Source organism: Cloeon dipterum, chromosome X (assembly GCF_949628265.1).
Source record: "Cloeon dipterum chromosome X, ieCloDipt1.1, whole genome shotgun sequence".
NCBI lineage: Eukaryota > Metazoa > Arthropoda > Insecta > Ephemeroptera > Baetidae > Cloeon > Cloeon dipterum.
In genome coordinates, this window is record NC_088790.1 from 31,461,571 (window position 1) to 31,488,014 (window position 26,444).

Consider the following 26,444-nt stretch of genomic DNA (forward strand, 5'->3'; position numbering starts at 1 on the left):
AAGAAAAAGATGATCATTTTTAATTAAAAAATAAAATTTGACACGTTTTCCTCCAAATTAATTATTTTAGACGTCCTGAAAAAAAATTAGAACATTTAGCTCCAGTTCACACGGCACGCGGTGCATCAAAAAGGGGGGTTGAGGGGGGTGACAGTGCATGTGGTGGCGGCGTTGGTCGGCACCGGCAGTGTCCGCGCGAGGTGCGAGATTGGGTCGGCGGCGCGCGGTCCATTGCTGGTGTCCCGAAATAGCCGGCGAGCGCGCGGCGTCGTGTTTGTCCGTTGGCAAAGAGAGCAGAGAGAGAGAGAAAGAGAAAGAGTCGCTTCTGAGAGCTTCTTAGCGCGAGTGCGGTCGTCGTTTGAATTGAGAGTGCGGAGGCCGAGCGGCCCGACGGCATGGCGAGCAGCGGCAGGCGCTTTTCCAACTCAAACCCTGGCGCCAGGGTCACAATCACCTTGGTGCGCGACGGCTTCAACCAGCCGTGGGGCTTCCGGCTGGCCGGCGGCGCCGACATCGGAACGCCGCTCACCGTGCAAAGGGTGAGCCTCGGCTCGGCAGGCACTGACCTCGCGCAACACGCGGAATTCGAGGAATTTCGGTCCATTATTTAAAATTGTTATTTTGTTTTGACACGTACTCTCTTAAACAAAGAACGGGATTTTTTATGTTCGGGAATTTAAATTTCATTTTTTAATTAAAATTCATTTTTTTAATTTTAAAATTTTTGTTTTTTAGTGGAAAGACTTTGTTTCTGGGATTTTTACAATTTTTAACCTTTGAAAAATCCTCAAATTATTTTAAATACTAGGAAATTTGGATATAAAAACAGTTTAACCAAATTAAATTTTTTTTCACACTGACGCATGACTTTTTTTAATTAATTTATTTACCTTCTAATCAAACTCTTATCATTTTTAACAAGCAAAATTGAGATACGGGCTGAGAGATAAATTTTATATAAACCTACTTCAGCTTTCTTCAGATAATTCAAATTATAAAACTTAATTTCTTTGGATCTGGATTAAAATCATTCACATAACTTTGAATTCTAGACATTCAGCCATTTTTTCTGAGCTTCCAACCGTCACAGGACCATCAAAAAAGCCGTTAATTAAAATCTTATTCCTAATCTATGATTTCTCGTATCTCTTTGAATTAAAAATAACGATATTTAAAGAGTTTCGCTTTCAACTGTTTTTGTCTCGCTCCGATTGTTTGTTTAGAATCGAGAAATGCATCAGTGGGACAACAGCGAGCCGAGTTTCTAGGTCGCAGCAGTTTAAAAATGGCCGCTCGAGTGTTTTTTAAAAAAGACAATTCATTCTTCGGAATGTTTAAATGTTCTACTTTGTTGCGGACATTTTCAACGCCGTCGTGTCTTGCACTTGTCACTAATTATATTTTAACTGCCAACTCGTTAGCAAATTCTCATCCATTTTCATTTCACGTTCTTTCTCCGAGAGATAGAGTATCGCGTTTCATTGCACTGAGATGATTAATTGCATACAAGGAGGCGAGGCAAAAATAACAAATTATGCACCTCCTTGACGAGTGATGAATAACAACAATTTTATCGCTTTTGGCCGTTTATTTCGAGAGCAATTAACTGATAGACATGCAGAGTGCACTTCTGCAGCGGCTAAATATGTCTGCACGCATAAAATTAAATTAGATACTCGTTAATGGGGCTAAACGCAAACTTTGCCAAGAACCTGAGTACTTCTTGGAAGCTGTCATAGCTGCACAGAGTCAAATTTAAACGAGAAACGGACGTTTTACGTTGCGAATTTATTTGTTTTGTAAAATTTTTAAATGGCGGCGCTGCAGGCGCCATGAGAGCTTACGTAAATTTATTTAACTATTGAACTTAAAGGCTTACATTAAATATTTCTCATTATTTCATAACATTTATGTAGGCTTTGCAAGTAACGGTTTTTTAAATGGCTGCGAATTTTCTTTGAAACTGGAGTTTACTTTGAATTATGTGTATGTAAGACTTTTAATGGCTACAGGACCAGCGGAACTTCTTCATTAATGTAAATTTGATTTAAAATTCTTAAGGTAAACAGTTTTATAGTCAGCTTTACCTTAAAAAATATGTAAATTTTATGTAAAACACACTCAGAATTTGGCATTTTGATTCCAGGCGTTGGCAGGAACTCCGTCGGAAGGTGAGCTCAAGCCTGGCGACGTGATCACCAAGATCGGCGACCGCGACGCCCGCCACCTGAGCCACAACGACGCGCAGCACCTTTTCAAAAACGCCGGCAACAACATTACGCTGCAAGTTCAGAGGTAAAACGAACGATTGCGTAGGATTGTGTTTATTTGTTTGTGTGGCAAAGGTTTCGAAACAAGATTCAAGTGGACTGACGCGCGCGCGCGCGTTTCGCCATTTTATTTGACGAGCCAAATATTTACAGCTGCCAAAAAACCATGTCAGGCAAGGATTTTGGGGAATTTTGTCAAACCGGACTGATTGTTTTGAAATTAAATAAGTTTAAACGGACAAAAGAGCCTCGAAGATAAGAATTCGTGAAGGAATGCTTATTTATTGGACCAGGTCCAAGACTGCAGATGCGAGAAGAAGCATCTAGAGCAGCCCAGATGAGCGATTATCCAACACCGAGCGAGCGGAGCGAGGGAAACGGAGCTGTGTGTAACGCCACTTGTCATGAATGTAAATTTCCTCCCCTAATGCACTTTGCGTGTCCGACATCTCACACAAACGACCATTCTATTTGCGGATAAACACTGGAAATGGAGCAGTAAAAACCCGTCTGTGCAGCTGTAACAACCGCTCTTTGAAATTCAACTCGTAATAAACGCAACGGCGGGACGTTTTTTGGCAAACAATTACTTACGAAAACGGTTTACCTGTGTGAAAAGTCTCCAAAAACGCAAATTTCGACACGAAACCCGGATAGTTCAAAGAAAATCAAGTCAGAAACACACTTCGGCCCATAGGTGAATTAATTCTAAAAGAAAACACGAAGAAAAAAGGACTTTTTGTGCCGATTTCGGGGGCTTTTCACGCAGCGGGGGCACACGGACCCCGCCTTTGAATCCATTCGACGCAGAATTTTACCAAAAGTTCAACAAACATTGGTTTTTGAATGTACGACCCATAGGAGCCGAGTTATTAATTTTTTAATGTGAAAAAACGTAAATTGGACATTACAAAATTTTGGTTTTTGGGGCCCAGCTGTGGCCCTGTGGGCCCTACGGTGATGATTTCTATGCCAGTCGACGCCCGTTGCTAGAGTACGAATTCCCGCGTGCAGTTTTTCAAAATCGGACAATTTTTCGAATTACTACGATTTTTTTATTGTCCAAACTTCAGATATGTTCAAAATTTTCGAAAAATTCTGAATAATAATTTTACGGATTGATGGATTTTAAGTCACAAGGTCTTAAACGAAAGGTCTTGCTAAGTCCTATCACCTGATTTATCCAGACGACCTTTTTTAGGGTACCCTACCCTGAAATCGGTCCCTGAGCCACTTTTTGTAATTTTTCCAACGCCACAAAACGCTTGTTTCCTTCAAATAAATTACAGAAATAAAAAATAGGTTAAATTTGTGTTTTTTAATTTCTTTTATAAAAATTCTGCATCAAATTAAACATTTACTTCAATTTTTCCAGAGGTGATCAGACGAAAGCCCCGTCGTCCTCGGCGCCCCTGTCTCCGCCCCATGTGCTCTCGAAGCCGCCCCATGCGCAGGGGGCAGTTGTGACCAACGGCGCGCCCCTCTCGCCGCCCACCCCCGTGCCGGTAAACAGTCCTCTGCAGGTGCAGACCGCCCACGCGCCCCCGACGTCCACCGAGCTCTTCAGCCCCGTGTCCGTGGTGCCCGCGCGAGGCCCCAACAGCCTCCAAGCCCTCACCTCGCCCACCCCCCAGCAGCAACCCCTGCCCAACAATGACAATTTCACAAAGGTGTGTTAATTGAATTGTTTTAGAATAATTTATTGATGAAATATAATTTAATTTTGCAGACACTTAAAAGTCCTGTGCAAAACCTGCCCGTGACGACTTTCCCGCCTCCATTGCCAGGTCTCTCCTCGGACGGAAGAGGACCCTTTGGAGTCAACTCTGCTCACTATAACGAATTGGCGGCCCCTGAGTGCGTCGACATGCAGGTCAGTGCCTGAATTTTGCTTTTAAAATTTTTTAAAAATTATATTTAAGGCCTAGTGACGTTTTTTCGACTCCCGCGCCTTTTTTATAATTTATGCAACCTGTTGAGCATGCCGGGTATGCAGGTTGCCGCTCGCCATTTTGACAGGGGACGCGGCGATGTCGCTATTTCGAGCGGATTGAATCATTGTCGCGCGCCGCGATAGATCCTTTCGTTTCCCGCGTATTATTTAACGCTCTGCGGCGACTTGTTTGCCCTCCTAACGAGCGCCGTGTCTGAGGAAAAAACTAATAGGCCTCAAAGAATGCGAGCAAATAGTTCAATCAAATTAATTAAGACGGATTCTTTGCAGAAATAAGCCATAATAAACATTTAAAACAAAATTCTGAACGTGTTTTGTGATCATATTAGGGGGCGTAACTCGCAGGGGACGCGGTTGTGAAAATTCTTGAAAAGGGGTGTGGCACTAAAATTCGTGGGAAACAGAATAACAGCAATTAATCAGTTTTAAAATTGTGTTCAGTCATAAAAAGATAAAAAGTAAAATTAAAAGAAAAATAAATAAAATTTGAATTTTTCCGTTGAAATTCGGGCAGTGAAGCGAATCTAGCGAGCAGGCGTGAAACCACGAAGAGCACGGAGCATTTTAGGGGGCGTAACTTGCAGGTGGCGTTGTTGTGAAAATTCTTGAAAGGGGGCGTGGCACTAAAATTCGCGGGAAACCGAAAAAATAGCAATTAATCGGGTTTAAAATTGTTTTCAATCATAAAAAGTAATCAATTGACAAGAGAAATAAATTAAATTTGAATTTCTCCGTTGAAATTCGGGCAGTAAAGCGAATCTAGCGATCAGGCGTGGAACCACGAAGAGCGTGGAGCATTTTCGAAGGGCCAAGAGATGGCCAGAGAGCCGCGTGTTTTCCAGTCGAAACGATTTTATTTGGCCGGCGGCCAAGGTGGCTGCGGTGGCGGCCGGCGGCGTCCGTTTGGCGCACGCCCACTTGCAGTACCCTACGCCTCACTCAAACCAAACTCGATCCGCCGTGTTCGTGTTCTCTGCAATCAGCAGCCGCAGCGGCTTTTTCCTCATTGTCGCTCGCGATGAAACAAATTTTCAGCGAGTTCTCGAAAATAAAGTTGCGTGGCCCTGTGCCAGGGTTCGTTCAACTCGCGGGGGTGTTCAATTTAAATATTTTTACCCTCTCTTTGGCGCATTTGGCACTATTAGTGCTCCGCTAATGGTTCGAAGAATCATTTTTTCCGTGTTCGCGACGTGTCGGTATTTAAGTGGTTCTTTACAGCACAACAATTATCTACTTTGTTTGGTTCGGGGAAATTTATAAACCATTTTCCAATAATTAAATCAGGATTAATTTTAATTGGAAATTATTGTAATATTTTTGCTATTTTTCAATTTTCTGACAGAGTTTCGCAGTTTGAACAGTCGTGACGCGTTGCAAATTGAAAATAGAGTTCCAGAGGAAATCAAAAGGGCGGCTCGAGTGTGCCTCTTGAGTTGCGAAATGCAATCGACGGACTGTGGTGTTTTCTAAAGGCGGCGGACGTGCATAAAACGTGTTGCCAAAACGACAGATGTGCGTTCCAATACGTCCAGAAGGCTGTCAAGTGGCGCAAATTAAATGCCCAGCGAAAAGCGATTTCCGCTGTTAAAAAATTAATTTTAATTAATTTTACTACGTGATTTCATCAAAGTGTCTGCGGTTTTTGCAAAGCGTCTAGCCTAAATATTTCGGATTCTAAATATAATCTTCTTTTGATTCATTTTTCCTTTTAATGTGCATTCAAAGGGCGCTTGACAGGGCCTGACACAATCTGACTCAATTATTTTAGCACGCTAAAATTTTAAAAATCATTTATTGAGCACTAAAACTACTGCCAAATTTCAAGAAGTTGATAAAATCAAACACTACCATGAGCAGAAATACAGAGAGGAACTTCATAAAGTGCAAAAACTCACCAAACGAATTTTTCCCGCCAAATTATATGCCTCTCAAAGATTTCTCTTTCCATTTTACTACCGCGTTGAGCAGAAATCCAATTGTTTTTAGTGTGTTCTTGCAGCTAACGAGTTCATTTATCGATTTATAGTCCCAGAAATTCGTTAAAAGTCGATTTAATTGCGAATTAAAACAAGTAAATCGGAGAAAACAGCAAGAATTCTTTGCTGGAAGAATCCTCGACGCTGATTGGCTGACGCAAAACGCATGCCAACAGCGCCAGCGGTTGCTTAGCAACAGTCTAAAAGTGTTGGAGATGCGCTGGAGATGCTGACGTTCGTGTTCGTCAGCCAATCAGCGTCGAGAAATAAAAATTCTTTCTGTTTGCTCTGATTTTCGAGTATTAATTCAATCACAAATTAATGAACAGACGATTTAATTGCGAATTCTTTGCTTGAATATTCCTCGACGCTGATTGGCTGACGCAAAACGCATGCTAACAGCGCCAGCGGTTGCCTAGCAACTGCGTTAAAGTGTTATAAATTGCGCGGGAGACTCTAACGTGCGTATTCGTCAGCCAATCAGCGTCGAGGATTCTTCCAACAAAGAATTCTTGCTGTTTTGACCGATTTTCTTGTCTTCAATCACAATTAAATCCACTTTAATTGAGTTTCTGCGGTTACAAATCTATGGATCAACTCTTCAGCTGCAAGAAGAGACCAAACAATCGGATTTCAGCTCATTAATACAAGCAGAAAGAAAATTAAGCAATCTGCGAGAACTAGGAGAAGACCGCCTAAAGTGAACGTTTGGCGCCATTTTTATTTAATTAAATAATAATTGTTGGCTAGATTGTCAGAAAAGAAGTATGTTTGTTTATAAATTATCACAAATTCGCAACTATTGAATCCATTGTTTGAACAAAATGGCGTCAATCGTTTCATGCAGAAGGAATTCTTATGCATGGGGAGAAAAAGTAGCTCAGCGATTTTTTTACTCCGCCTGTCACTCTTGAACGGTTTTTAACATATTTTTTGAATAAATTCTACTTCCATTTAGAGATTTGCGTTCTTATCAAGCATATTAAACTGAATTTTCCATAAAAATTGTATTTCATTTATAGTTTTAATTGATGATGGAGTCATTGGCCGTGTTAATTGCGTTATTTCCGACCTGGGCCAAGCGAAAATAGTATAAAACTGCAGCTAGCATGTGGGTTGTGGGTGCGCGCGGCGGCACGATTATAATAAAGATTGCAACAGAGTGTGCGGCGATGGATGGCGAATCGTCGTTGGCTGCAACTCTGGCAATATTGTGTAAGAGATGGGCGAGAAAAGGGAGACACACGCACACACGTCCAGTTATGTGGCCGGCCGGCGGTTTATTTTTGGTGTGCGAACTTATAATATCTAGCGCGCCAACGGGAGGCAGGAGGCGAGAGCGAAAACGCGCGCGACGCCAAAAGACGGTTCCAGCAAAGTTTCAAGTTAGTTGGCTGGCCGGTCGCGAGCCGCACCATTCTGCGCTGCAGCTCATTTTTCTTCATTGCAAAAAGCGATACAATCATGGCCGGGGTGCAGGCAAGGAGGCATTCGCAGCCGCAACAAGCAAACAACAACCACGCCGACAACAACAACACCTTCCAGCCCAACGAGGCGGAAACTCTGCTTTGGGTGAGCTGCCAAAAAGCAACACAGTTTTAACAATTAACGCATTCATTGCAGCTCTTTGAACTAGTTAATATCGTTTTTATTTCATTTTAATCAGAAGTTGCCGAAAATTCTTGGTAAATTAATTTTTAAAGCATCCAAATTCATTCGAAACGGTTTTTTGAGGGTGGAAAATTCGATTGGTTAGGTTTTGTAATGCTAAAAACTTATTCAAACATGATCTAAATATTAAAATATCCTAGCTTTCCTAGCAATTTAAGCATTTAAAATAATTAGGCCTATTTTTTGGTTTTGCAATGTTAAAAAAATTATTTTTTTAGCCTCAAATATCTATTTATAACTAAGTTTTATATTTAAATTGAATTAAAATATCAAATTTTGAATAAGCAATTACACAGTCATTCATAATTTATATAAAAACCTGTAGCGGTGAACGAAATCAAATTTGTACAAAATATTAAGAGTAAACGTCAATTTTGAGAACATACGCTTTTAAATTAAATCCTCATCTAGTTTAAAAAATGTACTTTAATTCAAACCAAACCTTTCCAACGCGTCCTGCTCAGGTTATATATTCAAAAATCTTAAACATTTTGAAGAAATTCGTTTCACCTAAATAGAACTGTACAAATACCGCAAAAAACTTAAATTTTTATAACAATAATCAAAACTTGTTGCATCAAAAATGAGACCTGAAGAGAAAAACTTATGGAATTTAAAAAATAATATGATTTCCCACCAGATAGGGAAATGCTTCTCGCTGGACCCCACATGTTGTAATTTAGGGTAGTTAAAAGTGCATTTATTACAAAATCAGCTTGGACGTGGGAACCTTCGGTCGTTTTTCTCACCAGTAATTCGATATTTTGAGGTTGAATGTAAATATCGGTCTTTAAGAGGTATTTTCCAACTAAAATTTGAATTTTAATCAAATCATCGTGCACAAATTTTGTTTACTGGACATTATACAGATTAAATTTGAGATTTTTAGTTACTCAAACTCTTCAGAGGACCAAAAATTAAATAGAGCGGTGACCTAGAAAAAATTGGATCTATTTTTACTAAAAACGATGACAGGTTGAGAGGAAAATGAATATTTTGAAACAAATCGTAATATTGTAGCCTATGATTATTGGTAAAAATAAATTCCTTTTTTCGGTTTTGGACAGGCAAAAATAGTAATTCGCTTAAATTCCCAAGTCTTTATAGATTCTAGTTTTTAAAAAAAGAAACTAATTGGAGAACTGGTGTTTTTTCTTGATCTCCCTTTTTTCTCCGACCATTTTAAAAATAAATCACAAGCTGATTGGCTTTTTTCCTTTTAACTAATTTGCCAAAATCATTATGGGACAAAAGTCTACATTTTCCTTAGAAATATTGATTTTCCTTTCAAAGCTGCCGCCCTATTTAATATTTTTTTTACAAAAATTCAAGAGTTTCTGTAATTTTGGGTTAAAAAAACTCGATGAAACACATAAATTTAATCTGGATTCTAACACATTCCGGAAAAAGAAATGCTTGCAAAACGGGTTTGGAAAAAAATTGGTTCCAAAAATCAGAAAAACATGGTCCTTTTTTCATCCCTAATCAATGAGAACGACAAAAAAACACTAAAAGGCCTATTTATTGTATTAAAAACCCCTAAAACGTGGCTTAATCAGTTAAGGCAACATTCCAAAACTCTACACGCAAAAGAAGGGTAAAATTGAACCAATAATTTCAATTTAATATTAAATATTTTTAGGTTGTAATTTAAAAATCTGGTTATAAAGTCGAAATTTAAATCGAAAAGCTTTACAGAATCCTGTATTAAATTGAAAATTAGGAAAAAACTTAAATTACCCAAATTCACCAGTTTCATAAGCCCTTAGTGTTCGAAGCTGCCAACTGATGGCGCCACCGTATAATTTGGTAATAAATTGATTTTTAATTCACTTCCACTGCGATTTCACACTCAATCCTGCCACTGTGCATTCTTCACTTAATATTCTTCCTTTTGACGTGCTGAAAACCAAAAACAGTCTAGCCATTCGCCGTAGAAACGTTGGAAATGATTTTTTTATTTCAAAAAAATTGTTTTTCACGATTCTTTGGCGATTGGCAGAACTGATTTTGGTTTTCAGCACGTCAAAAGAAAGTAAATTAAGTGAAGAATGCAGAGTACCTAGATTGAGTCTGAAATCGCAGCGGAAGTGCCTTAAAATCGAAAGTATACGGTGGCGTCATTTCTTGGTGGCTTCGAACACTTAGGGTTTATGCAACTGGTGAATTTCCATATTTAAATTTGAGAGAAAATCATGATTTATTTCCCAACTTAGGCATTTGTCTTCGAAATCGAGCGTAAAATAATTTAATTTTTCGTGGAATTCTGCAAAATCCGAAATTTAACTGTTCGTCGGTGCTGATTTCATTCCACAAACAATTGATTCAAAAATGTTCTTAATTGTTGGCTTGTTCCTATTTCAAAGTATTTTAAACAGTTTTTCTTTCAAGTTTGAAACGCAATGGTAGCCGCGAACAAAAACAAACCCGGCCTCGGCTTTGCTCAATTTGCCGTTTTTTTTTCATCAACAGTGCGCGTGGTGCACTTGAGCGTAGGTCACAGAAAGATAATTATTGCAAGATCTCTCTGCGCGTGTATATTTTCGCACTGCGGGCGTTTTCCCTTTCGCCTTCGCCAAAGCAGAGCTCCATTTATTTTCTTAAACTTGAGCGCGAGAGCAAGAGTGTTTAGCGTCAATTGGCATTTTGTTGCGACTCCAGGCCGAGCAGGAGGGCCGCGCGGACTCGCTGGCCGTGCAAGGCGATCAGAAAGCCGATCGAGACGGCCGCCGGACGAAAGCGGCGAGAGCGACCAGCGAAAGGACGGACACCGCCGCCTCGCGACTCAATCTCTCTCTCTCTCTCGCACCCGAAATAGCACGTGGCCTGCTTCTTTTTCCTCGCACTTGCCTACGCTATACGCCGAGAGCGAGAGCCGCAGCCCTGCCCGTCTTGCAATAACTTGAAAATAAAATTTATCTCGCGCTCGCGCCGCATTTATAATTTATTCCGCGAGAAAATGGACGCGGCCCGGACAGCTTGCGTAAACACCAAACACCGTCCAAGCCCACGCACCTTTTTTTTCTTCAAAAGAAGCAGTTAAGCTACATCCGGAAAATGGATTCAAGTTTAATTGCGCGACAACTTGAAAATTAATTGAATTGTTGGATGCAGGAAACAATTTTTATAAATTAAAAATGGAACTTTTGCCAGAATGAAAATTCAAATTTTCTCCGAAATTTGCAGCCAGATTTCGATTCCTCTCGTCAAGATCTGTGAAACCTTTAGGGAAACTTTTTTTAGTGAAATAAAATCGAATTTTAAGCAAGCAGACAGTTATAGCTTTGCAGACATTTTTCTAAAAAATTTACACTGCTAATTAGGTCAATTTTGAGTGGAATTTCAAAATAAATAAATTACATTAATGAATTTTTCCCATTTAAAAATTCATCCTTGATCAGAATTAAAATGCAATCGTTTTTTTCTTGAGGAAAAACTCTTTCAAAAAAGGATTTTGTTACAAGAGAAAAATGTAAATTGTATTTTAATCAAGAAAATGATTTTTTTTAGGAACTTTGTATGTATCTAAATCAGTAAGCAGAAACACTCCACAAAATAATCGAAATTGATTAAAGACACTGAATGGAATCTCTGTTGATATTTAAAACTAGGAAATTAATGCTGACGGTCGGAACTCTCAACTTATATGCGTGAGAAAATGGGTAAAAAGTACCTTATTTTAATTGAGTTTTTGTGTAAGAAATTCAAAATTAAAAAAATAAAAAATTCTAAAAAGAATAAATTTAAAAATTCTTCGTAAAAGATCCTATCAAGGAAAACCATAAAAAATTCTACTATATTTTGTTGAAGCAAAAAGAAAAACGTGCAATTTTAAATGGATTATTTAAGCTAATAAATAGTTAAATTTAATAAGAATAAAAAAAAACTATGAATTTTTTCCTCTCTGGGAAGAACTCAATTTTTTTGGGACAAAAATCAATTAAATTAATAATCGTCACGGCATCAAAGATCGTGTTTCGCATTCGGATCCCCACAAAAAAATTGTTTTGGTTTCAAGAAGGGTAATTTTTTTGAATTGTGATAAATTGGTTTGAGTAAAAACGTTTCCTTCCTCTGCCTTTTTAAAAATGGCGCAGAATTGTTTGCACAAACCTAATTATAGTACTTTTTAAATTCAATTCAGTTAAATTTCTCGAATCAAGGCAAACTTATAAATAAAAAAAAATAAATAAACCTCGCATTTAAATTTATGAGAGTTAATTTATCGCTAAATTATTTCACTGTACAGTTCTTTGCCAGGTTTTTTTCACCACTGTTTTTTAACGATTAATTTTTACAAATTTCTCGCTCAAGAAATGAATTATTCCATTTTTTTGATGTGAAATTTTAAAATTTGCGGTCGGAGTGGTCAGATTTTTTCTTTTAAATTGCCATTTTCTGTCTCAATTGACCAGTTGCATAAACCCTTAGTTATTGAAGCTGCCAACAGATGGCGCAACCACAGACTTTCTTAAAAATTTTGTTTTAAGCGGGTTTAAGGCATTTCCGCTGCGATTTCAGACTCAATTTAGCTATTTTACTTTTTTTAATTAATTTGTTCATTTTTGACGTGCTGAAAACCAAAATCGGTTCAGCCTTTCGCCGTAGAAACGTTGGAAAAGATTTTTTTATTTCAAAAAATAGTTTTTCACGATTCTACGGCGATTGGCTGAACCGATTTTGGTTTTCAGCACGTCAAAAAAAGTAAATTAATTGAAGAATGCGCAGTAGCTAGATTGAGTCTGAAATCGCAGCGGAAGTGCCTTAAAAGCGAAAGTCTACGGTGGCGCCATCTGTTGGCGGCTTCGAACACTTAGGGTTTATGCAACTGGTGAATTTCTCTGACAATTTTTCATATCAATTTCATGAGCAAATAATTATAAAATTATTGAGAACTGACGAATTACAAACATTGCCTGCAAGAAACTGATTTTTGCAACCCTGTCTTTACCACGTATTGAGTATTGCCAAGTAAATTTCACTTTCTAACCATTCCCATTTAAAAAAAAAATAATAATAATTTTGAGTCCGAGCAAACGGCTCGAATGCAAATGAAGACGTGGAAAAAGAGTGGACTGCGGTGTTTTGCTAATGAAAGCGGCGCGAGAGTGTGGATGGGGTTAAATTTAGGCCGCGGCGCGCGCGATTATTGTTGGACCGCCGCAATTCAGGGCAGTAGGGCTAAATTATTTCATATTGATTTTACGCCGGCCAAAAGGGTTGGGGCCAACGGCGGAATTAGCTCGTTTTCGTCGTCGTCGTTCACGTCACGCCACAAACGCAGATCAAAAGCGAAAGCTGCACGCGGCGGCAGTCCGTCTGCCTTTTTCTGCGCCACCCAAATCGAATGTTGTGAAATTCCTCTGTTTATTATCACGAGACACGCGTATATTTTTCCAACACGCACCGCACCACCAAAACGCGGCAAAACGAATCGAAATAAAGTTCTGTGAAATTCGATGACTGTTCTTTTATTTTTAAAAAAATGTTTCAAGTGAAATTTTTTAGATAAGAAAATCTATATAGGCAGTAGAGTTGATTAAAAGGGTTAATTTATTTAATTTTCTAATTTGAATTGGAATTTATCAATTTTTATGTTGGGAAAAAAATTGTTTTATTCATTCTGGGAACTTAGAAGCTCATCCCAAGGTGACAACCACCTTAATTCTAATCCTTCGTTGCTATATAAAAAGATCTAGAGGTCATAGGTGAATTTTGAAAATAAAAATCCCCTTTTTAGAAACGTAGATTTACTTTAAAATCGGTAAAACGTCCAAAAATACTTTAAAGTGGACGGAATTTTTTGGCGTTGAACTGTTTAAGTGACATTTAAATTTGCTTCGAGAACTTCCTGGTTTGAAGCTCGGGAAAGGGTCGTTCCCTATTTTTTCGTTATCTAAAAATCCCCGAAAATCGAATTCTAATAAATTGTAACTCTTGACTGCGTTGAGATATCACCCTGAAAATTGCACTGCCCGACGTAGTTTTCAATCCTGAACAACTTTTCTAGTTACAAAAAAATCGCAGCTCAAAGGTCAAGGTCACCTTTCGCGACCTTTTTTTGAAAATACAAAATTAAGGGATGAAAGCCCCCTCCGATTTTTTCGGGCTTCAAGGCTAGAATGTAGCCCGTGAAATTCTGCACAAGCATACCAAATTTCAAAGATGTAGTCACTATCGTTTTGTTGCAATTTGAATTTGAAAATTAAAAAACCTGCTCGAACGCGCATGCGCAGTTCACCTCTCGTTCGTTTAATATTTTTTTCGCATTTTATTTGTTCAGAAACACCAAGAGGGCCTAGGGTAGACCCAGGAAGGTCGAAATCAACCTTCAGGGTCTGTACCTGACGTGACCCTGAGACATAAAATTTCGAAATTGTCCAATTTTATCGAACTTGATGTCTTTTTATAGGTTTTCACCACTGAAAAGCTCATCTAAAGAGCCAAAACTGTCGAATTACAATCTTAAAACCGGTTTTTTTAAATAATCGTGGTAACAATTAATAAAATCATCTTCTGTTTGTTGTTATTGCAGCCGTATCGCACGACTCCTCTAGTGTTGCCTGGCGCCAAAGTGAAGCGCGAGGTGCCAACGACCTCGTACCTGCAGCACCACCCCAACCCTGCCATGCGAGCTGGACCCCAGCACTACGATCCGAACCTCGAGGTTTTGATGAAGCAAAAGGTACGTCAGTTATTCCAAAATTAATCCTCTCCGTAGCTGATCCTGAAGAGCAGATTTATATTTTATTTATATTTATAAATATGTAAAAATGGCTTTGCGCGTCGTGCTATGCAGGTGGCCGACACTGTTTTGGAGCGCGTGGCTGGTCCCGACGCCAGTAAGAAGGTAGATTATATTTCAACCACAACAAAAATGTATCAGAGTGTTGGTTTTCTTTCTATGTCATGCAATAAATTAATAAAACTCAAAACCATCGCAGAACAATCATGGCCGTGTGACTTCAGCTCTAATTAATTATTCCTTCTCATGTGCACACACTGTACAAAACCACAAAACACGTGATTAGGGCTGTGAAATTTAAGAAAAAAAATTGTATTTTGACCCGATTGGCTCCCAACATTTCGACGCCATCTTGGTTCCCGCCGGTCGGAAGTGAATATGGCGTCAAAATTTATAATTGTTTGAATATTCGCCCGTTTTGAAGCTGCGCAGTAAACTTGTGCGCATGTTAAGCATGTTAAGCATGCGCAGTATGTTCAGATCGCTTTTAAATCTCACAGGAAGGCTGAAACTCATCACTGCGCATGCGTGACACAAATCAAAACCTTCTGCGCAGTCGTAATTCCCACCGGGGGCCGGGTTGCGATCTGTGCTGGTTCCCGCCGGTCAGAAGTGAATATGGCGTCGAAATAATGGAGGCCAATCTAGTCGGTCAATCAGAAGCGTCAGAAAGGGGCGTGCCGACCTAATAATTTAATTCCCGCGTATTTTGTTACATTTCCTTTGGCCAGATGTGCCATCTAACGGTCGATTCGCCAACTACAGGGCTAATCAGCTCTTAGTAAAGAAATAACAACAAAAATATTCAATGCGCTGACGGTATTTTCATTCGATTATTCAACCCTTTAAATATCACAGCCCTATAAACACATAAATAAAAATAAAATACTGAACTGCGCCGAAAGGAAATTAAAAAAAATATTTTCTTTCAGTGTGGCATGTTGAAATAAATTTCTTGAACAAGCTTATCCCTTTTCACGTGTGTTGAGTAGCTTTGACTGTTGTTTTAAATATTTTTCGCGCCAGCCGGCACATTTTAGGAGGACATTTTCAATCCATCCTGCGCATCTGGCAATTTTTCCGCAACGATTTAATCTAATAAATCATTCCCATTTTCAATTAAACCAATTTTATTGATTTGTTTAACCTTCGCAGGCGTTTTCCAAGCAGTTCAACTCGCCGATCGGACTGTACTCGGAACAAAACATTTCTGAATCGGTGCAGGCGCAGACTGGAGTGACTCCGTAAGTCTCACAATTTTATTAAAGTCACGTGTAGGCATATATCGAAATCATTATACGACATTCACAAATTTGTCGTTTCAACACACAGACACTTCTACTACACATACCGGCGAGCGTATTCAATTCCGAGACTGCCGAAAACGCAGTTTTGCACGCGACTAGGAAGGCAAGTTCCAAAATGAGACAATTTTTACATGAAATATAATTACAGAAACGTAGATAGACATTCTATGGACTTCTAGAAATTTTTTTATAAATTGTATACGTCGGAAAAATGATTAGTTTTAACGTAAATCTAAATATTTCCAATGAAGACCGTCTTCGACGAAGTTTCTGAGATCACCAATCGATTCCTGAGGGTCGAATTAGTCAAAGTGGATGTTTTTTCCGTTAAAAAAGGGTAGCATGCCATGCAAACTTTTTTCCCGCCAAAACAATTTGAATGTAAATGAGAGAATTGCGCATGCTTGAGCTGGCCGAATGTGACAAAGAAGTCATTCGTACAGGCGACCTCGTCTGCAAGTGCTCAAACCAGCTCTCACGCATGCGCAGTTCTCGCATTCATATTGTTTTGGCGGGAAAAAAAAGTTCGCACGTTGCGCTGCTCTTTTTGGTCGGAAAAAACATCAATTTTACCTAATTCGACCCTCAGGAATCGATTAGTGTGCTCAGAAAATTCGTAAAGACGGTCTTTCAAACAAAAATGTCCGATTTTTTTCACGTAATGGCAGTTTTTTTTATTTATTGACGCTCAAAATTCTTATTTTGGAGATTATTGACGGCTCTAAATTCAACCAGATCAAGTTAAAAATCAGGAAAAACGCATTTTAAATTAATTTCAAACCCAGATAATTTCTAGAAGTCTTAGAAGACCAAAAACTCGATTAATTTTATCTTGTTAGAATGTGATTTTTAGCCTAGCTGCTTTTAGAATTAGAATTGTATCAAACACGACACTTGACACAATTTAAATCACGATGAGAGAGTATATAAATAAAATAAATATGATAAAAATAGCGGTAATGAGAACAGTTCTGCACTCCTAATTTAGTATTTTCATTGACCTTTCTTTCCTGAAACAAAAGCAACAACCGCCGCCGCCACCCCCACAGCAAAAGCCATCCTTCATCCGCCATTTTTAGCTGACATTTTTAAGGACTGGTCATATATTAATTAAAATTTTGGCCGCCTTGTTCCCCTTTTCTCTCTTTCTGCTCCGACTAATCGACTCTCTCCCCGTATACTGACACGCAAATTAAATTAATAATTAATGTTAGATACGCCTCACTAACCGAGATAATCGGAAATTCGATTCACCTGTTGAACTCTATGTCTGCCTCCTCCCCCGTCTACCCCTTGTGTGCCAAACCCCACAGTTACAAGGGCAAGAAGACGCTGTACTACGACCCCGCAAAGTCCGAGACCTTCAAGGCGCTCAAGGACGCCGAGCTGGGCGACACGGTCACCGAAGTGCCCGAGCCCATCCAGACCAAGGTGTTCACCCCCCAGAAGCACATCCAGCATCCCCTCAACCATAGGGTGAGACAGAAATTAATTTAAAAATTTTTTTAAATCAGATAATAAACTCTTAAAGCTAGAAAAATTGTACAGATAATTTTTTAAATGTCTCTAGCTGCGCAAATATGGCCGCTGAAAGGGTCTGGTTTAAAAATTAATTATTTAAATCGGTGGAAAAGGCCAAATAGCCGCTCACAAAATTTTTAAATAATTATCAAAAATTTCAAAATTAATTTAAAAATTCAGTTTTTGCTCAATTTAAATGAAATTTGGTTCATAGACAAAGCTTAATGAGACGAATCGATCGGTGGGTCACTTTAGACATTCTGTGAAAAACTCGAATTTTCCCATAAGTTTTTAATGGTGATCCGAAGAGCAAATAAATAACCCTTTTTTAATTTAAAATCCTTTAAGACCGTCTTTGACGAATTTTCTGAGCACACTAATCGATTCCTTAGGGTCGAATTAGTTAAAGTAGATGTTTTTTCCGACCAAAAAGGGCAGCGCGACGTGCGAACTTTTTTCCCGTCAAAACAAATGAATGCGAGAAGTGCGCATGCGTCAGAGCTTGACAAAGAAGTCATTCGTACAGGTGGTCTTTCTGCAAGTGCTCAAACCAGCTGTGACGCATGCGCACTTCTCGCATTCATTTGTTTTGGCGGGAAAAAAGTTCGCACGTCGCGCCGCACTTTTTGAGTGGAAAAAACATCTACTTTAACTAATTCGACCCTCAGGAATCGATTGGTGGGCTCAGAAACTTCGTCAAAGACAGTCTTAATGTGGAGGACATTCAGCCGCCATGTTTGCGCAGGAATCGAAAAATAAATTCAAACTGACTGCTTTCGCTTTTCTCCTTCATGCTTCGCTTTTTAGGCATTTTTGTAGCATTTACGCAAGTTTTTCTGGCAATTTGACAGCTTTCTAAGCTTTTACAAATTTATTTTTATTTTACTGCCAGAAATTTTAATTTTCAGCTTTTTCAAACGCATTTTTGATTTGCTTTTTCAGCCGCAAAAGCCAAAATCTCCTCAGCCTCCGCCAGTAAGTCTTAACAACCCCTGCTTTGCTTTCTTTTTAACACATTCCTCATCACAAAACTCCTATAAACAAAAATTAAAAAGAAAATATTGAGAACAAATTATTAATGAAATCTTGATTTGCAGGAAAATTTATTGGGCGACGATAAAATCCACCAGAGCTACTCATTTAGACGCCTCATGAATGAAGTCCTTGGGGAAAGTGAGTTTTGAGAGAAACGAATCAAAGAAGGAAATTGTAATATATTGATTTACTGTTCGTTCAAAAACTATGTAAATAAAAGTTAACTATAAATACCTGCGCGCAACACGACGCACAACTCGGATAACAAAACTATTTTTATGAACGAGATGTTTAAAGTCTTTTTAAGAATCTTATCTAGCGAAAAAATGAGGTTGCGTTGACTTTACTCATGCGTATCGAAGCTCTAACTTTAACTCTGTACGATATAATATTAACCGCGGCGGTATAAGGATAAGCCCATTAAGTGAGAGTAGCTAGCTGTTGCCTCTATCTTCTATTCTAATAAATTATTCTTGCTGGATGTCTTTTGTGCACAGTTATGAATCTTGCCCGTATTGTTGAGACACGAGTTTGCAAATAAATACTGTTTAAATAAATTTACTTTACGACCTGATTTTTTATTTAAGAGAAATATAACCCAAAAAATTGAAATTCAGTTAAGTTAGACACTGAGCAGAGAAGGAAAATGCAATTTTAACTGCTGGTTAAAATTTGGTTTATTAAAAATATAATATTTTCAAAATATTCAACATTGAGCAACGCTCGATATAGTTTGTAGTAACCCCAGGTGGTATTTTAATATTTAATATGGCAGATTTGGGGTCACAACCTACTCTCTCGATCACATTTTTTTCTGAGACAAGTTTAGTATTGTACCAGTATAGTATTTTTCTAAAAGGCAAGCGCGCGATTAAAATGCAATGGCACTTCATTATTTGTAGAGCTCGTTAAGCGAGCGTCCGATGACCAATCGGCGCACTTCGCTCGTTCCAGCCCCGATTTCGTAGAGCTTGGCGTCTCTCAGGTACCTGCCAGTCGGGTAGTCGTTGATGTAGCCATTGCCGCCTGCTCAGGCACACAACAAAAGATAATTGTTTCAATTTCCAATAAGAATTCACCACAATGAAAAATTCTTATTCAAATTCTTAGATAATTTTTGAAAGACTTTTTTCTGAACGAATTTTTGCCGCCAAAAGAACCCCAAGTTAAATGCATCTTTAAGAGTGGAAAAAACGGTTGTTTAGTGTCTATTTACAGCTTAAGAGTTGGTCTATCGATTTTTAATCGCAGAAACCCATAAAAATTGCTTTAAATAGAATAATATGCTAACGAAAACAGGCAAATCGGAGAAAACTGCAAAGAATTTTAAATCCCAATGAATTCTTGACGCTGATTGGCTCAGCAACGCGCATGTTAAGCTGGTTGCTAGGCAGCTGCTTACGTGCCTGTTGCGCTCAGCCAATCAGCGTCGAGGATTCTTCCAGCAAAGAATTCTTGCTGCTTTTCTCTGATTTACGTGTTTTAATTCGCAATTAAATCGGTTTAAAAATATGGACTGAATTTCTGGAACTATAAATCGATAAACGAACTCTTTAAAGCTGCAAGACACAAATATTCGGAGAAAACAGCAAGAAATTTTAATTCTCGACTTTCGCGACGCTGATTGGCTGACGAACGCGCACGTCAGGATCTCCCGCGCAATTTACAACACTTTTACGCTGTTGCTAGGCAACCGCTGGAACTGTTAACATGCGTTTTGCGTTAGCCAATCAGCGTCGAGGATTCTTCCAGCAAAGAATTCATGCTGGTTTTCACCGATTTTTGCAATTAAATCAACTTTTTAAGTGTTTCGGTAATAATAAGTCGATAAAATACCTCTCATAATTGAAATTATACTCCAAATAATCGGGTTTGCGCTCATTGAAAGGAGATTATTGGATTTAGCATGAGATATTTTTGGCGGGAAAAATTGAATTTTTCGAGAAAACACTTCCTACCTAATAATTTAAGAATAAAAATATTTTCTAACGTTTCTACGGCGATTCCGAAATTTCTGTAGAATTTTAGCTTGAAAAAAATCCGAGTACTCACCGAGACACTGGATGGCGTCGAGGGCGACCTTGGTAGCTTGTTCAGCGCAGAACAGGATGACGGAGGCGCAGTCCCTGCGGCTGACCTTGCCGTTGTCGCACGCCCTGGCCACGCTGTACAGGTACGACCTGGAGACGGACAGCGACGTGAACATGTCGGCGATTTTGGCCTGCACCAGCTGGAACTCGCCGATCGGCTGGCCGAACTGCTTTCGCTGGTGCACGTACTCGAAGGCGGTGTCGCAGCTGGCCTGCATCAGGCCCACCGGACCGGCCGCCAGCACCAGACGCTCCAGGTCCAGCCCGCTGAACAACACGTAGATGCCTTTGTTCTCCTGACCCAAAATGTTTTTAGCTAGAAATAAAAATATAGAAAATTGCTGATATAATTTTTGTTAAATTATTTCAAGCGTACCTGGCACCTTGCAGTTTTCAAAAATGAGTTCGCCAGTGTTGGAGCCGCGAATGCCGAGTTTGTCCAGTTTTTGGGCGGTGCTGAAGCCCTCCATTCCCTTCTCGACGATGAACGCCGTCACTCCGTGCTGGGGCTTGGCCGCGTTCGGATTCGTCTTGGCGTAGACCTGAATTAATTTATTTATATCATTTCAGGAAAATAATAAACAAAAAATAATGAAATTACCACAAGAGTCTCGGCGTCAGGGCCGTTGGTGATCCAAAACTTGTTTCCATTCAGCGTGTAGTAGTCTCCTTTTTTATCGGCTCGCAGTTTCATCGAGACGACGTCCGAGCCGGCGCCAGGCTCCGACATGGCCAGGGCTCCCATGTGTTCTCCAGAGCATAACTGCAAATTTAATATTAAATCGTTCTCTTCGCAAATAAAAAAAAACTAACCTTCGGAAGGTATTTCTCCTTCTGCTCCTCGGTTCCGTTACGATTAATTTGGTTGACGCATAAATTAGAATGTGCGCCGTAGCTCAGGGCAATGCCACCAGCGGCCCTCGACATCTCCTCCATGATGATGCAGTGGTCCAGATACGAGCCGTCCGAGCCACCATATTTGCTCGACGCGGTGATGCCCAACGTCCCCAAGCTGCCCAGTTTCTTCCAGAACTCCTGAAAATAATCCACGATAGCAAATAATATTTCTAAAAATTATTTACTCACCCGCAGTTCGGGGAAATTGTTGGTTTTGTCGATTTCTGCTGCCTTCGGAGCGAGCTCCTTTTGGAAAAAATTAAAAACCGTCTGTCTGAGCTGAAATTTGAGATGTTATTATAGAATTCAAGAATTTTAAAACCCCTTTTGTACCTGTTGCTGATCCTCGTTTAGCCCGAACACGTTATCATCGATAGGAAAGTACTGCGAACTCTGTCTCGCTTGCAGGACACTCAGTCCGGAGACGGATTTTCGGTTAAAAAGGCTCTTGCAGCATCTTTGGGACATCAACCGGATGGAAGACATGTTAATCTCTGTCGAAGCGGTCGAAGCAAAAATATTGGAGGCTCGTCTTGGGTTACTACGAGTTGCGAGCGAAAGTGGGCGGGGCGGGAGTGAGAAAAATAAAAACAGAATATTACGTCACTATAGGCGGCAAATCAGAAGCTAGTTCAAAAGTTGAGCCCGCTCAAGTTGCCAATTCTCTTCAAAATTTGAGAAAATTTGTAGCCTCGCTCAGGGTCTTAATACTTAGCGAGCGGGGAATCTGAGTTAAGTTCGGGGTTTACTGGAATTAAGGACTGGCGAACAAGGGAGAGAAAATCGCAACTCACCGTGTGTGTGTGTGTAGTAGCGGCTCGGCGGGCACGGCTCTCCTTTTTCCGTGGCGTGGAGAGATGAGCTCTTGACATTCTCTCGGCGTATTCCTTTGCAATATTTCTTTCAGATTCTGATAAGTGTCTTTTTACCAGCTAACTTTCCACGCCTTAAATGGGAAAACACATTTAACGTTAAGTTTAGCAATATTTCTTTCAATTCCTAAGTCGAACAGAATGGGAGAAATATATATTTATTAGTGATAAATATTATGCAGTTAATTTATTAAAAGACGATGTTTGACGACATTTCTGAGCTTACCAATCGATTTCTGAGGGTGGAATTAGGTAACATGGACGTTTTTTCCGACCAAAAAGTGCAGCGCGACGTGCGAACTATTTTTTCCGCCAAAAACAATTTGAATGCGAGAAGTGCGCATGCGTGAGAGCATTTTAAGAGAGACCATCTGTACGAATAACTTTTTTATCAGATTCAGCCAGCTCTCACGCATGCGCACTTCTCGCATTCAAATTGTTTTGGCGGGAAAAAAGTTCGCACGTCGCGCTGGGCATTTTGGTCGGAAAAAACATTCACTCTACCTAATTCGACCCTCAGGAATCGATTGGTGGGCTCAGAAAATTCGTCAAAGACCGTTTTTAACCTCTTATTATCCTCAGATGGATTTTGCTACGAGCGAGGTGCAATCGACGAGTGGTTTTTGAGCGGCAAAATCAGCAGCCCGATGACGAATTTGAATATGAGCAGCACGACTTACGCCCCGAATATCAAATTACGCGCACAGGTTTGTAGCCTTTTGTAAGGTGAGCCGTGAACGCATTTTTCTTGATAAAAAATAATAATATAAAAATCGCATTCAACTTTTGAGAGTGCCTCTCGTACCTGCAATGATATATCGACTCAGTCACCTGTTTTGTTTGCTAAGATTATTAATAATTATTATGTGCTTTGACAAACTCATGTCGTACACAATTCTCCGAAAATACAAACACATTCTCTTGAGCCTTAAGCACAAGCAATGAAAAAAGACAGATTTTTAATGTTGAAAACGATTTTTAGACTTAGAGTTTGGAAGCACGAAATTATATACAGTTTGTTGATCAAATTAAAATGGTTAATAAATTTATTGTATATCGAAAAATAAATAAATAAAGCAGGTGATTAAAATAACCCTGTTTAAATTAAGTGTATTATTTAAAGTATTTATTAGCTTGATGCAATCCTAGAGGAAATTTCCAATTTGAATTTGTCGTAAAGAATTTGATAAAGCGGGTAACTCCAGGTTAATTTGTTTAATTTTCGTTATCAAAAACAGCATTCATCCCATAAACGGAATCATCGATTTGACCGAATGGAGTCGATTGGCATATAACGATGAGAGGGTCCAAAAGTGGGTTTTTAAGTCCGAATCTGCAAAAAGAAAAACATTTTCATCTAAGAAAAATCAAAACAACTTTTGCTGCTTACCTGAAATCAGTTAACTTGGGAAGAAATGCGCACGCACTCTTCAAGACATGAGCCAAAGCTTCATGCATTGGAAATGCACAGTAGACGTGTAAAGTTTGTAAGTTCTTTAAAATTCGTTTTTCTTGAATCAAAGAGTTGACAATCAATAGATCATTTTGGTTCACATTTTTCACATCCAACTTGATTTTTTCCAGTTTAGGCGCACGTAAAATGCTGGACAAAACCATGATTTGGTTTTCATGTATTGCATCAATTTTGTCATTATAACTATATTAATTGAAAAGATCAGTTAAATAATTACGGGGCAAATCTGATACTTACAAATCAAATACATATTCAAGTTCATTCAGCTCCGCGAAAAATTCTATTTTTGATGTCGTTTTTAAATCCACGTTGAGCAGCGAAAGTTTTTTAAGTTTCGGACAGTACTTGAAAATCGATTCCAAATCTATTGATGAATTTTTGACAGCGTTTCCCAAATAAAGGGATTGCAGCTTTTGTCCGTAGGTGACCAAATACTTCTCTATAACGTCGCTGCAGTGGCGAGGATTAAACAAATGAAGCTGTCTAATATTGTCGAATTTCGGCATCAGCACTTCCAAAGATGAATACTTAATGTTCTTGACCTTTATTGAAATTAAACCAAAAATACTGTTTAAAGTAGTTAGGTGATGTTTAAAATAGAAAGAAATATCTAAAACCAATCGTATAGTTATAAAACTTACCATGAGACAGGTGACGTTTGGAAATAACTTGGTCATTGCTTCAACTTTTTTTGCTTTATTCCTTTTTAGGTCCACACAAATAAGTCGCAGATTTGAGGCCTCAGGAAAGTTCAGACGCTTATATCTGCCGCTATATTTAATGAAGTAATACCAATCCATTATTTTGTTTGGATCATGTTGAACCACTTGAATGTTTGGAAGATTTCGGATGCAAAAACAACCCAACCATTCAAAACGGGGGAATTGGAAAACAATTTCTTTCAGGTTGCCAAAACTGCTCAATACTTCTTCAGGGGCTGGCAGGTCTTTGTCTACCTCTCCATATTCTTGGTATTCGTCTTCGAAAAATATATAACCGATATTGATGTACTGTAGGCTCGAAATATTTTTGCATATTTTAAGCAAATCGGTTACTCGAACGATATACAAGTTGACATTTAGCCTCTTTAACTTTTGCATTTTCATCAGTGATTGCACCATATCCTTACTAAAATAGGGATCGTATAGATCAGAATACTCCATGTAAAAAGGATTGTTTTGATTTATAATGAGAGTTTCCACTTGCGGTGCCCGTGTTTCTATTTGTTTCAAAAGTTCGACGCACCATTGTGAAACCTAACAACAAACGTTTATGTTTTCCCTGCGTGTTTTCATAACTGTGACAATGCGCGGTTACCTTTCTAGTTTTTCTCTCGGTATGTGTGCCCGGAAAAAAGGACAAAATGCCGTTCAACTCGATGTAGCGAGTTCTAGGGCTCAGCAGCAATGGAAAGATCTCTTTCAAATTTTCAAACTCCGTTTTGTCTCCTTCCCAGTCCAAACATCTCTTCTTCATTAAAACTTGCAGAATTTTGTCACGCAAAACACCAGCTGCAAATGATGAACTGATGTCGTTCAAATATTAGAATCAAAACGATTTATACTCACGCAAACTCTTCAGTTTCTCCAGCTCTTCAGGATGTGTTCTATAAAATGTCAGTTGCTTCGAAATCTCTCGAACAGCGAGTTGCTGCAAACCGAGGCTTCTCCTTCGCAGATTTTGGAGCCGATTCTTGGTCGTAAGGGTCAACTCGTCCTGTACCGGAGGCATCGTAGCGAAATTTTTAAAAGAAACACACAATGTTCGAAATGTATACTGCTGGATGAATTCCAAAGAATTGATGTGTTCAAATGCCAAGAAATGTGTTATTCAATTTCCTTATAAACGTTTTTCCCCTGCCCAACGTGATTATACTTATTTCCGTCAATATTTTGAGTACCAAAACTTATTATTAAAATAATTATTTTTAAACTAAATAAATATATTTTCAGTTTTGAATTAATTTCGTACACATTAAATGAAATACGAGGATTTTTGGGAGAGTATTAAAGGTAAGTGTCAATTTTGCCGACTTTATTAGCCCATCCTGAAATTTACATATGTTTTAAGAGGCGTTTCATAGGGTGTAACCTGAAATTTTGAGCAAAACAATCGGGGGCATTTGTTGGGAAATCGTGATTCTCGAAAATTTAAAATTTCAGATAGAAAATCCGAAATGTCAAGGTACCTGCGGTCCAGATTAGAATTTTGATGTGGTTTTTCACCTCCAGACGTATCTTTTTGAGTACAACGAGTTTGCCATTGGACAAAAATTTGTAGGTCAAATAAGGTCTAGGTTAAAAAATCGCATGCAAAATGTTAAATTAAAAATATCGCAAAATACGCCTCCTCGGATTTTTTTCTTAAGAAAACGCAAAAAATGTAGCCCTGAATGCGTAGATTCGAATGGTCAAGAGAAATCGATGGGCGCACTCTCATAGATCGCGAGATATTTTGATTTTAAGGATTCGTGTCGGGCGTCCGGCGCGACGACAACATCATCCGGCGATTATATTTTCGTAATTTGATCTGTAAACCCACATGCTATGCATATGATTACCTAGAAAAACAAACAAGTTTTGACAATGGCTGATTCAAAGTTCTCTGCCACTATACTAATCTGAATTTGGTT

The 26,444-nt window shown here is 39.0% G+C and overlaps 2 protein-coding genes across 10 annotated transcripts in view; one reads left to right on the top strand and one right to left on the bottom strand.

Annotated features, from left to right (window-relative positions):
* Zasp66 (PDZ_signaling and DUF4749 domain-containing protein Zasp66) overlaps positions 1–19,045 on the top strand; it is a 29,727-nt gene extending 10,682 nt beyond the window's left edge. Inside the window, exons 1-11 of one of the 9 annotated variants that reach the window (XM_065496073.1) lie at positions 286–539; positions 2,147–2,295; positions 3,646–3,940; positions 4,000–4,143; positions 14,407–14,556; positions 14,671–14,721; positions 15,772–15,860; positions 15,949–16,026; positions 17,237–17,399; positions 18,387–18,419; positions 18,542–19,045. In XM_065496073.1, the coding sequence (XP_065352145.1) occupies positions 396–539; positions 2,147–2,295; positions 3,646–3,940; positions 4,000–4,143; positions 14,407–14,556; positions 14,671–14,721; positions 15,772–15,860; positions 15,949–16,026; positions 17,237–17,399; positions 18,387–18,419; positions 18,542–18,628 (1,383 nt within the window). In that variant the 5' untranslated portion in view covers positions 286–395 and the 3' untranslated portion in view covers positions 18,629–19,045. Of the gene's footprint in view, positions 1–283; positions 540–2,146; positions 2,296–3,645; positions 3,941–3,999; positions 4,144–14,406; positions 14,557–14,670; positions 14,722–15,771; positions 15,861–15,948; positions 16,027–16,911; positions 17,400–18,386; positions 18,420–18,541 lie in introns of those variants that run through there. The other 8 variants (XM_065496078.1, XM_065496072.1, XM_065496079.1 and 5 more) reach the window with 8 other exon arrangements.
* Positions 19,046–19,131: 86 nt separating this feature from the next.
* LOC135947324 (isovaleryl-CoA dehydrogenase, mitochondrial-like) lies at positions 19,132–22,003 on the bottom strand. The gene is made up of 7 exons (XM_065496083.1): positions 21,800–22,003; positions 21,656–21,745; positions 21,383–21,604; positions 21,171–21,332; positions 20,946–21,111; positions 20,532–20,885; positions 19,132–19,505 (listed from the first exon to the last, which is right to left on the bottom strand). Exons 1-7 carry the CDS (start codon positions 21,950–21,952, stop codon positions 19,372–19,374), a joined length of 1,281 nt encoding a protein of 426 aa, XP_065352155.1. The 5' UTR covers positions 21,953–22,003; the 3' UTR covers positions 19,132–19,371.
* Positions 22,004–26,444: the final 4,441 nt, after the last annotated feature.

What these genes read in the sequence shown, in the direction of transcription:
- LOC135947324 (XM_065496083.1), bottom strand. Translation starts at nt 21,952, where the DNA reads ATGTCTTCCATCCGGTTGATGTCCCAAAGATGCTGCAAGAGCCTTTTT. An exon ending in ACAATTTCCCCGAACTGCGG is followed by an intron (nt 21,605 to 21,655) that starts GTGAGTAAATAA and finishes GATTATTTTCAG; the next exon opens with GAGTTCTGGAAGAAACTGGG. An exon ending in CTGACGCCGAGACTCTTGTG is followed by an intron (nt 21,112 to 21,170) that starts GTAATTTCATTA and finishes AAATTAATTCAG; the next exon opens with GTCTACGCCAAGACGAATCC.